Genomic DNA, 13,701 nt, shown 5'->3' with positions numbered 1-13,701 from the left:
ATACCTAAGAATAAATTTAACCAAGGAGGTGAAAGACCATACATTGAAGACTAGAAAACGTTTCTAAAATAAATAAAAAGACGCCATGTGTTTATAAACTGAAAGACAATATTAAGAATGGCAATACTGCAATAAAGTGACTTACAGATTGACGCAATCCTTAACGAAATTCCAAAAGCTATTTTTCCAGAATGGAAAAGTCAATTCTACAATTCATATGGAAAGTCAATGTACCCTAACAGCCAAAGGGTTAAAAGAAGACCAAAATTGGAGGACTCATAATTCCAGATTTCAAAAGTTATTACAAAGCTTATTATAAAACTCAATAAAAACTGTGGTACTGAATTAGGGACACACACTCCCCCACACACACACCAATGGATCAAAATTCAGAGTCTAGAAATAGGCTCACACATCAATGGCCAAATGATTTCCAATAAAGGCTATCAAATGATTCCAACGGAGAAAAAAAGCGTCTTCAAGTGGTACTGGGATTAACAGATATCCATAAAAGAACGAAGCTGGACCCCCCACCTCACACCATAATACACACATCAATTTAAAGTGGATCAACAATCTAAAACATGAGTTAACATCACAAAACTCTTAGATATGACATCAAAAGCACAGACCAAAAATAAATAGGACTTCCTCAAGATAAACTTCTGTCCATCAAAAAAGATAATCAAGAAACTAACAAGGTGCCTATAAAATGGGCGAAAACATTTCTAAGTCATATGAACTTCGTATCCAGACTATATAAAGAACTCTCACAACTCAACAACAAAAAGACAACTGAAAATGGACAAAGTGCTTGCACCAGTATTTCTCCAACAAAGATATACAAAGCCCCACAAGCACATAAAACCCCCACTTATGATGGCTATTTCTCTAAAAAGTCATGATCATATAAATGCTAATGAACCAACTAGAAAGTAATATACTATTACATAGGAAGGACAGAGACAGAAAAAGTTCTTGTGAAATAACTAAATTTTCTTGTGAGAAAGCAGATTGATAGTATAAATTGATTTACTAAGAATACCAGTATAGTCATATAATTTGGCACATGAAATAAAAATGGCTAAATGAATAAAATTACCTCTATGTGGCAAAACTGAAAAATAGGACAGGGGCTTAAGGGTATATTAATTTTTTGAAAGCATGCACATGTCTTATACCATGATGATTTTTTACAATAAATAAAAATCAAATTTTACGTATTTTTTCATTCTGTTCTTAGTATAACCAGGTACCTTTGCAAAAATAAATAAAACTATCCACATAATTCATGTATGCTTAAAGTTTACTTGCAGTTAAATGGGTTTAAACTTTCATCTATGTAATAAAGAAAGCTACATTTCTATTAGAGTTTGAATAATAAATACATAGGTTCTGATTATACAGAGAAGTCTTTGGAATAGTTAACATTCATTCAGGCTGTTATGTGAAACTGTTCAAAGCCTTTTACACTTAAAATAATTTTCCCATCACTTCATCTTCAAAACAGCCCTTTGAGGTCGGTCCTATTATTACACCATTTATACACTGAGAAAAGGGATATTGAGAGTTTATGCAGCTTATCCCAAATTCAAGTCAGATGTGGGACTGGAGCTCAGGCGTCCCGAGGCCAAAGCTCACCCTGCCAACGGTAGGCACTCAATCAGGCTTCACTTTCTTCTCCGTAACTGAGAAGGCTGCACTTTCTCTTTGCTTTATAAAGGCCTGTGACCTCTGACAACATGGACGTAAAACAGGACATAAGAAAAACTATGAGCAACAAAATCCAACATTAGGAACAACAGTGATGAGACGTCACGGCCCTCCCACAACCCACAGCACAAATGAATGCACATCGAGTCCGGGGGCCCACCCGACAGACCCATGCAGACCCCCCAGACCTGCTTCACAAAACCACTGTGGAGACAAAGGACTCTGTCACTCTGATGGATATTCTCTGTGTGAAGATGGAGTGGAAGGACCGAATAGAAACATGTGAAATCATTTGTTCATTTATTCATTAATATGTTGTCAAATTCAGTTTTCTATACACTATGGTGCTTATTCCATTTTCTGTACTATTAGATATACACATTTAAAAAAATATTTAACTTATTTTTATGAAGAAATTAAATATTTTCTGGAAAAAAAATCATTTTATTATTGTTCTCTAGCAACAAACCTGAAACAAGTCTCATCCAACTCAACTGCCTCATTTAAATACCTGTGCTCCATAGCAATTTACCTAAAGATGGCATTTACACAACTCTAGTCTACATAACACTGTTTTACCCTGTTATACAGTATATAGTTAAGGAACATTTTGTAATAAACATGTTTCTCTTCTGATATGATACAGAACAAGTTTTTCACACTTCCCAACAATCAAATATATTAAAAATGTCTTCTTTAAAAGGCACACACATTTACAGGTTCAAATCTTTATTGTTTTAAAATTCTACATGTCTTTTACAATACAACAGTTTGTTATTCAGATGACCTCTAATGGTTAATGTACAGTGAATATGTTTTTCTGAGACTGAACCATGACCTACGACCCCATCACTATAACCATTCTAAACAGTCACGAAGCACTGGGAAGGCTCGTGAGCTGCCCCAGAAACCCTCACCAGCACAGTCCCCCCTGCAGAGCCCAGGGACCATCTGTTCAAAGTGCTTTTGAAGATTGATTATGGCTGATCTTAAAGTCAGTCAATCGAATTAGAGTTCCTTTTTGTTTTGAAACATCAAAGGGCATTTAAAAAAATAAATGAAACAATTTGCTTTAGTAATCTACAGAGGCAAACCCAAAATTATGATTATCTGCATGCAATAACACTCCTCTTTAGACAGTTTTGAAGAATTTATACATTTTGTAAAGAATGTGTTAAAGAGTGCAAGTTTTCCGATATTGATTTCACAAAAGGACAAATGCTGGTAATAAGAACAAACACTGAATATCTAAGTTCAAGCTATTGTCTATGTAACAGGCAATTAACATGGCTCATCATAAGCCACGATGCACAGGGTGTGCCCTTTGAGAAAATGAACTAGTTTGGTCCGCATTTCTAAGAGTTACTTGGGTAGAAAAACAAGAACAAAACCATTTTAATTCGGCCAAGGGTTTTGATGAATTTATTGTTCCTAAAATGTAGCCAGGTAAAAAGTAAATGATATACACCAATGAAGTATATTGTCATGATAACTCTTATATAAAAAGATGGCCTTGTTTTTGGAGTGATGAATGAGCACTGTTGGACAAATCAGAGAAAAATGTCACAGACTGTCTCAATTTCTTCCATAAATTATACTTTCTTATTCCACGACACAGCTTTCACTCTGTAAAACTTTGTCCCCAAAGGAACTTTAAATCTGTTTTGTGCCTAAGACAGAAAGAAAAGGGTGATTAAACCTCACTGCATAGGTACCATCCAATCACGCTCTTCAATGCTAGATTATTGGGGGTGGGTGACTTTATTAAAGGACACAGACCCACCCTGCACCAGATGCGAGTACACTAAGCCACTAACACTGATGGCAGAGTTGGTTATCATTGATAAAGAATGTAGGATAAACTGAGCCATGTGTCATTATTTTAAGCATCAAAGAAACCCCAACACCACACAGTTCAAGTTCTGTTAGTGTTCTGGTGCACAGGGGGCCACAAATGAGAGAGCCAGGAAGAGTGCTCAGGAGAGCTCACATTCTACAGTACTGACACTGCTGACAGCAGGCAGGTGCTCTGGGCCACCAAACATGTCACATCATCTTTCTTCAGTGGGGGTAGTATTATGAAAATAAGAAAATACCAACTCTACTTGTAAACAGACTGATTACCAGTTATGCTATGTTCTTTTTGTGCACATGAAAATACTAGTAACTTAATACTCATGGAACAGAAACTTATAGTAGTTTCCTGATAGGTCGATAGCTTGCTGGTAATCTACCTCTACTATTAGAAGATAAACAGCACAAATATTTAGAAAATGGCATTAAGTTCAAGGCCTGACATGAGTGGATGAGAAGGCCAAGAAGGGCACTGTCCACAGCTTGCAGGCAGCAGCGCGCAAACCCTGCTCTCCACCTGGGCCCCGCCCCCTGGTGGCCTTACCTTTTTGGCCTGACAGTACTCCTTCTCCATCACTTTTCCAAGGACCCAAGGTCTTCTAGACGCACCTGAAGCTATGGAATCAAACTGTTAATTTCTTTTCAAAAGTAGTTATAATCACTACTCATGAAAATATAACCACTAGAATCAAAACAGACTAATGATGTTTTCAAGAGTGAAATCACAGAAATGAATAATGATTTATAAATCAAAACTGAATTCATGTCACTTTTCAACCACTAGTTTTGGACTCATGTACACACTGTTCAGTAAAACCACAGAACTAACAAAGTTCAAGAAACACACAATCTGAGTACAAATCATGAATATATATAACCTAGGAATCCTGAGTTAGCTCAGCAGCGCCACCTACTGAAAGTGCTGACAGGTGCCCACTGCTGCAGCTGAAAGCAGAGCATTTTTATTTTCTAGGTTCAAAGTGAAATATTACCTTTTTTTTTCAGCACTGAAATGCAAACACAGTCCCTGCACAGTAAGTAGCACAATAAGGGTTAAGAATGAACAGAAGTCTCCAGGGCAGTGCGTGTATGAAGGGTGAAGGGAGAGGAAGAAAGCAGAAGGAGGCAGGATGAAAAGGCCAGAGGATGAGCTGCGAGGTAAACACTCATTCTCGTTTTAAATTCACCAGAGAAGTTGTCATAAAAAAGGAGAGTACAAAAGCACACGACCAATAAATTATCTGTTTAGGGTAAAGCTTCTGAGGTTCCCAAGAAAATCTAAAACTGATTTTTATTCCATAAACATAATTTGGCAAGATAGAAATAACAGACATCCTGAATGAACCACCAGGAGTGAAGATAAGATAAAAGCCGCAGACTGCAGGGGATGGTGAGCGCACTCCACAGAGAATTCACAATTTCTGAAAAGAACTATCTAACACTAATGTCCAAGGAGCAAGGAGTCCCAAGTCACGAATGACAATGCCCTTGTCCCCGGGGCCAGGAGGCAGGGGAGGCCAGGAGCTTTGCCCCAACTACCACCCTCCTTCAGGGGTCAGAAAAGAAGGGGGGGGGGAGGAGAGGGAGCAGAGTTTTGTGGTGAGGTAAGACGGTTAAATAAATTCTTTTCTATGGGACCTGTGAGCCTTTACAGGGAGTGTCCACTGAACATCGGACCTCTTCCTGTTCTTAGGAAATGGAAATGCGCAGTGAGGTACGGATATTGGGGCGAGACATCATTTAGCTTCATATGGTTCTGGAAACAAAAATGTGCACATGGTTGTATACAGCTACGTATGTGTACATCAGACGTGCACACACAGAGATGATGCCAATGGGGCAGGTAATGCTGGGGCAGGGCAAAGGGATATGGGCCTTTTTATACTGTACTTAGTTATGCAATCTTTTGGTAAATTTATTTTATTTTTATTTTTAGGGCTACACCTACAGCATATGGACATTCCAGGGCTGGGCTGAAGTGGAGCTACAGCTGCCAGACTACACCACAGTCACAGCAATGCCAGATCTGAGCCGCACCTGCAACCTACACCACAGCTCATGGCAAAGCTGGATCCTTAACCCACTGAGCAAGCCCAGGCATTGAACCCACATCTTCACAGATACTATGTCAGGTTCTTAACTAGCTGAGCCACAACAGGAACACTGACCTTTTGGTAAATTTAAAAATCCTTTTCAGGAGTTCCTGGTGTGGCACAATGCAAACGAATCTGACCAGTATCCATGAGGATGAAGGTTCGATCTCTGGCCTTGCTCAGTGGTTTAAGGATCCAGCATTGCCCTAGGCTGTGGTGTAGGTCAAAGACGTAGCTCAGATCTTTTGTTGCTGTGGCTGTGGTGCAGACCAGTAGTTATAGCTCCAATTCCACCCCTAGCCTGGGAACTTCCATACACTACAGGTGTGCCTTAAAAAGCAATAAAAAAAAAAAAAAAAGGGCAAGGAAAAAAAATCCTTTTCAAATAGGTCTAAATAAATGAAAAACAACAAAAAAACCCCACAAAAATTTTTTTAAAAATCCAAGTTCATTGTTTTATTTAAGATAGAAAACTAGTAAACTCAATTCCAAGTTCAACTTCCCACTTTTCCTGGTCACATGACACATATCCATGGCTGCTCTACAGAACCCACCACAACAACAGTGTGTGTGTGTAGGGGGGAGGCGGTGTCCTGTGGCGGCAGCCCAGTTCCCAGAAATGCAATCTCACCATGATTCCCAAGTCACTGCAAATGGGAACATTACACTAAATGGACAACTATTCTTGTTTTTAAATAATTCTATTTAGATGAGGTATCACAGGATATCTAGTCTGTTTTTTAATTTAGTATACTTTAACAAATCTTACTGCTTTTTTCTTAAAAAAAAAAAAGATTGACAAGTTTAATGAAAAACAAGGTAGAAACACAGGACAACTCGGATAGAAAAGACATTTTATGATTTTTAAAAATATTTTTGCCAAAACAAGAAAAGCCCCAAACAAAGGAGCATGTTAATGTTAAGCTTGAGCAGATATGAGAATTTCAACCACGTCCTGCTCCAACCGCCTGCATCAGCTACCCTCCAATTCTGATCTGTCAACTGCATCCAGGAACATAATCTGGTGATACAGATTTTATAAAAACAAACAAAAGGCGGATGAAGCAGAGTTCCGTTTACACATCTCATTCTGACACAGTAAGAAAGGAGGGGAGGACAGGCTTTCATGCATCCTCTGCGCTCGGGGCGTCTTCGGCGAGCGGACACTTACCCCCCTCACCTGGTTTGAGGTCCAGGGCAGGCAGAGACTCCGAATGCAGGAAGTACAAGGTGGGGCTCACGGTGAAGAGCACGTAGTTGTCGTGGCGCTCGTCCAGGATGATAAGGACCAGGTCGCCCACCTGAAAACTAAACAGAGGAGTAACGTCAGGGCGGTGACGGTACCGTCACCCTTTTCTCAAGACTCTACCTACAGATTCCGCAGCATTCAACTACACATTCAATTATGAATGCAACACGGAACTTCACATGCACATCATTTTTTCCCTCTACTCTGCTCCTAACGGGAACACTGGATAGATAGAGGTGTTCAAAGGATAACACCAGGAACCATCAAAGACCACAGTTTTATTTTGTTTTGCTTTCTTTTAGGGCCGCACCTGTGGCATACCGATGTTCCCAGGCTAGGGGTCAAATCGGAGCTATAGCCACTGGCCTACACCACAGCCACAGCAACGCAGGATCCAAGCCTCATCTTCGACCTACAACCACAGCTCACGCAATGCCGGATCCCCAACCCACTGAGAGAGGCCAAGGATTGAACCTGTATCCTCATGGATACTAGTCGGATTCATTTCCTCTGTGCCAGGAAGGGAACTCCCAAAGTTTTTAAAAATAAAATTTTCAATACAATCTACTGTTTAAAAGAACCACCTCCCCAAAAAAAAACAAACAAAACAAAACAAAAACAAACCTACCTGGATGAGAGGGAAACAAATACCCATTCTAGTTTATCTAGTTATAGGCAGATATGCTCATCCCAATCTTGCATTTTACAGCAATAAACCTAACTGGGGAGCAAACCTATAACCACAATAGGGCACAGAGGACTAACCCAGGCCAAGGCTCCAGTCTCCAGGCATGTGTGCCCCTCCTTTTCAGAGAGGCCCACAGACAACCAGATGCATGTACTTAGGTGCAAAGGGCCATTACTGACCGGGGGTGAAGCCTGAAAGGAGGGGCAGGAAGGTAAGAGTGGGTGCCAAACACCCAGAGTTTCAGGGGGTGTCTGTCTCTTCAGGGTCTTTCAGAACTGTTGTTCCGAATTCCAGTTCAAAGTTCATCTGGATCTAGGATACCTGATAAATCATTTAAATCACCTGCAAAGCCTTTCCTTCATTAACTGCTTATCCTAATTACCTGTCTGACGAAAGGAGATGTGAAGGCCCTGTTCTGGATAAGCACCAGAAGACAACACCGTAAAAAAAAAGATGGGGCTTCTCTGAGGCAGTGTGGTAGTTTTTTTCTTGTGTTGTTGCTGTTGTTTTGGGTTTTTTGTTTGTTTTTAAAGCTCATCTCTCTCTAATCTTTGAATGATCATAAACTGAACAGACTTGACATAGAGCTGATAGGTAAAGACAGAAACACCCAACCCTTTCAAATCACTGAGAGAAAACAAAGCTCTAAGGAGAAGTCAAAGGTCATCATGGGCATGTCTGATAACCAAACATCGGGTGCCGGATCTGTTACAGACAGAATAGAGGGTCTTATTTCTATGACTCCGGACACCCTGCTTTCCAACAGCCCACTCCACAGACCAATACATTACTATGCGGTCACCTGGTCCAGGAAGACTGTCCATTCAACCGGGCAACTGACAACACTAACAGTGTACTATGGAGTTGCAGCATATCAATAAAATGAAGTCTGAGAAATGAAAATGAAGAAACATTGCAATTTCAAAAATCAAGACTCTCCAATATAAACTGAAAAAGACTAAGGTGATAAATGGGATTTAAGAGAGGAGGCACCAGGAGTTATCACTGTGGTTCAGCAGTAATGAACCCGACTTGTATCCATGAGGATCTGGTTCAATCCCTGGTCCTGCCTTGAGCTGTGGTGTAGGTCGCAGACACAGCTCGGATCTGGTATTGTTGTGGCTGTGGTGTAGGCCGGCAGCTCAAGCTCTAAAGTGACCCCTAGCCTGGGAACTTCCATATGCCCAGGCACAGCTTTAAAAAAAAAAAAAAAAAAAGGCAAAAGGAAGTTTAAAAAAATAAAATAAAAGAGAGGGCACGAGCTGAAAAGGGAAGTAGAGTCCAAAAGGCTTCAGGAATGTATGTGTAAATGATAAAGCTGTAACAGGAAGAACTTTGAATGCAATCGTGTTCCCAAAATAATTAAGAAAAACCCTGCTTTTGAATAAAACAATGTTAACTACAAATGAGTACAAAATACTCAGTTGACTGAATCTGAAGCTGAAGATTACAGCCATTGAAACACATTTTCATTAACAATTCAATACTACTCGGTTTGGCGTATTTTCTTCACAGAAATGCAAAGTGCAAAGACACTTACTCTCTGATGGCGATCTTCTCAGAGTGCCGCGGGGAGACGGAGGACAGGCTCTGGGACATCTGGGAAGAGAAGGGCTGGTGAGGCCGAGACAGCGCAGTGGCCTGCTCACTCGAGGCCCAGGCTACAAACACCCCTCAGTGTGACAACATTTACGTCTGTGGCCCAACTTTCATGGTTCATTAATGCAATTCCTTTCCTTCAACAAATTTAACCCATGCTTTTACTTATGTTATTTCTTAATCAAATTTGGCTGAATTAAAAGCTGAATATAAAATCATTTTATTTCTAATTACATACTTAATCCTAAAAAATACTATAAGGAAAAGACTGAGGTTTTTCACATAGTACTAGACTAGGAAGGTGGCCGTGCCCCCTTGTCCCCGATGGCCACGGCGGGCGGACGGGCTAACCGGGTGCCCGCTCCTCAGTCAGGCTACAGTCCGTTTTCACACTATCACATGACACACAGGGCACATGTCCCATGGTCCTGGGGCCAGAAAGGATGGCAACAATGCTGATCCCCCAAGCAGGGTGGGCCCAATTATAATCTCACAAATCGGGGACAGAGAAACTCCTCTGCTAAGATTCCTCTTTGTTATGTTCAACTCCGGTGCAAAGAAGTTTTTTCATTTCCCTCTCAACACTAGGAGGGTCTCAATGGGTGTTTAAAAACAAGAGAGGGAGTTCTTATTGTGCCACAGTGCAAAGGAATCCAATGAGGATCCATGAGGATGCAGGTTTGATCCCTGGCATCACTCAGTGGGTTAAGGATCTTGTGTTGCCAAGAGCTGTGGTGTAGGTGGCACACACAGCTCAGATCCTGGGTTGCTGTGGCTGTGGTGGAGGTCGGCAGCTGTAGCTCCAATTCGACCCCTAGACTGGGAACTTACATCTGCCATGAATTTGGCCCTAAAAAGCAAAAAAAAAAATTAAATTAAATTAAAAACAATAGAGAAAGAAAACAAAAAGTGAACAGAAAGACCTAAAGTGTACACCAACTGATTTTCAAAAATCATAGTCTCTATGATGCCAGTGAAAACAAGTTTAACAATCCATTTTTCAGACTACATTCAACTTTTAGGTTTTTCACAAGCTCCAGTTTTGCACGTATTTGCTACAAACAAGGGCCCAGATGTGAGGAAGCACTAGCTGCAGAGCGGAGCTGACACGAAGGTGAGTCACACAGAGAAGCCACCCTGGATTTCAAGGGCAAAACTCTGCATCTCCACCGTCACTTACTACCCGGGAGCTGGAAGCATCAGGAACAGGACCAACACCCTGGATGACAGAGCTCCTGCTCTCTTGGAGGCACTGCTCAGAAAATGTATGGGGCGGGCTGGGCAGGTGGGCGGCTCCTCCAAGCCTCTCTGAAAGTGTGTGCTTCGCTTAAACTTTATTTTTAAAAAACTCCATTCTAATAAGTACCTTAAACCTTTTCAAAAGTATTGAACACAGGCCTTGAACTGTTCCTATTTCCTCATAAATTATAATCATTAGAATTTGAAAAATGAAGCAGCTTCTTTATTAAAGCATAAGGTTGACTGTGAAACTATTTGGGAACTTGGTTAAGTTCACAGACGAGAGTAAAGCCAAAGTAACACAGAGGCCCACTAGGGTCCTAAGCAGGGTGTCAGGTTCAAGGACAGAAGATGTCAACTCTGCACACACACACGGGGACGCTGTCCTCCAGGACCTGTTTGCTGCCTTCAGGGGCCCCTTCAAGAGCAGCTTCAACTTGTTTACTGAGTCCTAACTGGGTATCACAACATATGTAGTTATGGAATCCTAACGGATTATGGCCTATTAGTAACCAGAAAAACTACCTGGATTTTGCTGACTGCTTTTAAAATTCATCAATGACCAACAGAGCTCGACGAAAATGACCAGGAGAAAATGAATCAAACCACACAACCGTCTGATCTTCATCACTGAAATACAATGCAAACATTTAAATGTCGAGAAAACCTTACCAGTCTCTGATTCAACCGCTTGTTTTCTTCTTCTTTCAACTGTAGTGTCTGCAGGGGTGGGAAAGAGAGGCCCACGGTTTATGCTCGAAAATGCTCCAATCTAAGCGTGATGACTGCCCACGTGTCCCCGTCCTCATGCTCCTGTGCCGTGCAGCACAGGTTTGTGGGGACATTCTTTTCTAGGGCTCTTCTCCATCCATTTTATTTACTGGCTTACTGGCTAATTCTCTTTTAACAGAGAATTGGGACACTCTGAGCTCTATTTCACTCAGGCCGGGGTTCCCAAAGCTGGATGTGCGTGAGAATCACTGGTGGAAACTGCACACAGGAGACAGGTATCTGTGATCTACCCCCGAGTCTGTGCCCAGAGCTCAGGCCTGAGAGGAGGCTCTGCAGCTCAAACACACACCTCAGCAAATGCACACAGACCCTCAGCAACAAGAGCAGACGTGTCTGCAATTCCGACTTTGGGTTCTTCTCAGACAGTTATCGTGGAAAGAGCAAAAGAAACTGTTAAAAGTCATAGAAGTTTCTTTTGCTCTTTGCACGATAACTGTCTGAGAAGGACCCAAAAGTACATGTTTTGAACAGAAAAAAATTGGCAGTAAGAGGTTTCTTCTCAGTTTGCAGACTTAGTATATCTTTGAAAAGCAGTTTATGAACAAAGATACACTAAATCTGCAAACTGAGAAGAAACCCCTTACTGCCAACTTTTTTCTGTTCACGTCAATTAACTGCTATTTTAAAAATACCTTTTCTTCATGATTCACATATTCTATTTCTTCTCTATTCTAGAAAATACTTACACTTACATTTACACTGTACTGCTGAGTGCTGACCACCTGGATCAAAGATGACAGGACTTCTCAAAACATTAACGACAAAAGTAACCATTAAAAAACATCTGATTTATAAACACAAATTAAGTCTGCTTTTAGCTTAAGGTTTACTTCACTGCACCCCAGAGTGAACACATTAAACCCTACGTTTCAAGAGAAAAAGTGACTTACTCGTTCCAGCAGCATTATCCTTTGTTTTTCTTCAGAGAGCATATGGACGTTTTCTCTAGGAGAGAATATGGCTGATTTTAGTTTAATTCTTAAAATTCTGGACTTCGTGTTTCTCCCTAAGATTTTGTAAATACACAGCACTTTACAAATATAAGGGTTTGTACTATATTTTCAAAGCAGCTCATTTAAATCAGGACATGTTCTAATGGTGTCTTTTCTTTGTGCCAGATCCTGAACCTACACTGATAAACCTTTTGAAATTATAAGCAAAACTTGGTGCACACATTTTTCTAGGGATAATGTCTTTGAAATTTCAACCTTTCTCCCAGGGCTTAAGAGCCATTCTTCTTAACCACATTACAGACAAAATAGTCATTCTGGAGTGGCTTCATCATTAAAATTAAAAACAAAACAAAATGCCACATGTCCTTGAGTGCACGACCAAACTAAAAAAAAAAAGAGCTCATTTAAAAAAAAAAAATCAACCAAATCTCAATGTAAGACTACAGAAGTATGACTAAGTGGCTACAACGTGCTAGCCACCATTATGTATGAATTTGCCCATCACATTAAAACGTTCAAAAGGAAAAAAGAAATAGTGTGCTGGCTTTGGTGTCATTTTTAAAAAGTGAGCTCTAAATGACAAAGAAAACTGTCAGGGTGCTGATACCCATAAGCTCCGTGAAGGGGCCCCTTCATCAAATGATGAACACAGCCATTTCCTCCAGGCTCACCCCCTCTCGGGGGACACACCCGCCCTCCAGCTGCCACCCCCGCAGTCACACCTGCTGCTTCGGCCTGAACCTGAGGGCGGGCGGCGCGCGGTACTCACTGCACGGACATGGTGCTGGTCTCCAAGGCCAGGTCTGCCCTCCCCTCGTCGGGGGCCTCGGGCAACAGCGGCCTCTCCGCCTCCCCCGGCGGCTCCGCGGCGGCGCAGGCTCCGTAAAGCTCCGGGGCTGCCGCGCTCGGGGAGGGCACCGGGCCGGCGCCCCGTAGACGGCCGACCTCCTCCTCCAGCCGCTTCTTCTCCTCCAGCAACCGCGCCCGGTCCGCCGACAGCGACTCGATCAGATCTGAAGCCGCGAGTAGGGTGAGCGTTACAAACACGCCGCGGGAGGCCGAACCCAACCTGTCTCAAGGCGAGGCACTAACCTTTGTCCCGCTCTTGCTGCTGCATCGTGCTTTTTAGCTTATCGCTGAGATCATTGATTATGTTTTCTTTTCTCATTTTCTCTCTCGTTAAAACAGTGTTAAAGTTGGTCTGGAACAACAGAAGGATACCTACTTAAGTTACCTGCATGCACAGGGCAGCCAGAGCTACAGAAAATGGACTGCATCTATTTTTGCATGGGGTACATGTATGCGCAGAAGAAAAGGTGTAATTCACAAGTGCTGTTTTTTAAATAAAAATGCTATTTTCACTTTACTGTCCACATATTGTCAGAGGAAAAGCATGAGCAAATGATTTTTAAATTTGGCGGCAAGAACTCAAACTGCTAACAGCTTAACCAGTGCTGTGGCCTCCCTTCTGTCCTGAGCATCTCGACTTCCACAGGACACCCTATATGCGGCTGGCCCGGC

The 13,701-nt window shown here is 41.7% G+C and overlaps 1 protein-coding gene across 6 annotated transcripts in view; it reads right to left on the bottom strand.

The window, feature by feature from the left end:
• Positions 1-2,425: 2,425 nt before the first annotated feature.
• Positions 2,426-13,701, bottom strand: part of RB1CC1 (RB1 inducible coiled-coil 1) — a 54,939-nt gene continuing 43,663 nt past the window's right edge. For 3 of the 6 annotated variants that reach the window (XM_047783929.1, XM_047783930.1, XM_047783933.1), the window contains 8 exons: positions 13,273-13,381; positions 12,950-13,193; positions 12,118-12,172; positions 11,108-11,155; positions 9,138-9,196; positions 6,832-6,968; positions 4,112-4,182; positions 2,426-3,383 (listed from right to left, as the gene is read on the bottom strand). In XM_047783929.1, the coding sequence (XP_047639885.1) occupies positions 3,306-3,383; positions 4,112-4,182; positions 6,832-6,968; positions 9,138-9,196; positions 11,108-11,155; positions 12,118-12,172; positions 12,950-13,193; positions 13,273-13,381 (801 nt within the window). In that variant the 3' untranslated portion in view covers positions 2,426-3,305. Of the gene's footprint in view, positions 3,384-4,111; positions 4,183-6,101; positions 6,682-6,831; positions 6,969-9,137; positions 9,197-10,960; positions 11,066-11,107; positions 11,156-12,117; positions 12,173-12,949; positions 13,194-13,272; positions 13,382-13,701 lie in introns of those variants that run through there. The other 3 variants (XM_047783931.1, XM_047783932.1, XR_007135453.1) reach the window with 3 other exon arrangements.

Source organism: Phacochoerus africanus, chromosome 6, assembly GCF_016906955.1.
Source record: "Phacochoerus africanus isolate WHEZ1 chromosome 6, ROS_Pafr_v1, whole genome shotgun sequence".
Lineage (NCBI taxonomy): Eukaryota > Metazoa > Chordata > Mammalia > Artiodactyla > Suidae > Phacochoerus > Phacochoerus africanus.
Note: the sequence above shows the minus strand (reverse complement) of the source record. Positions and strands in the feature narration are given on the sequence as shown.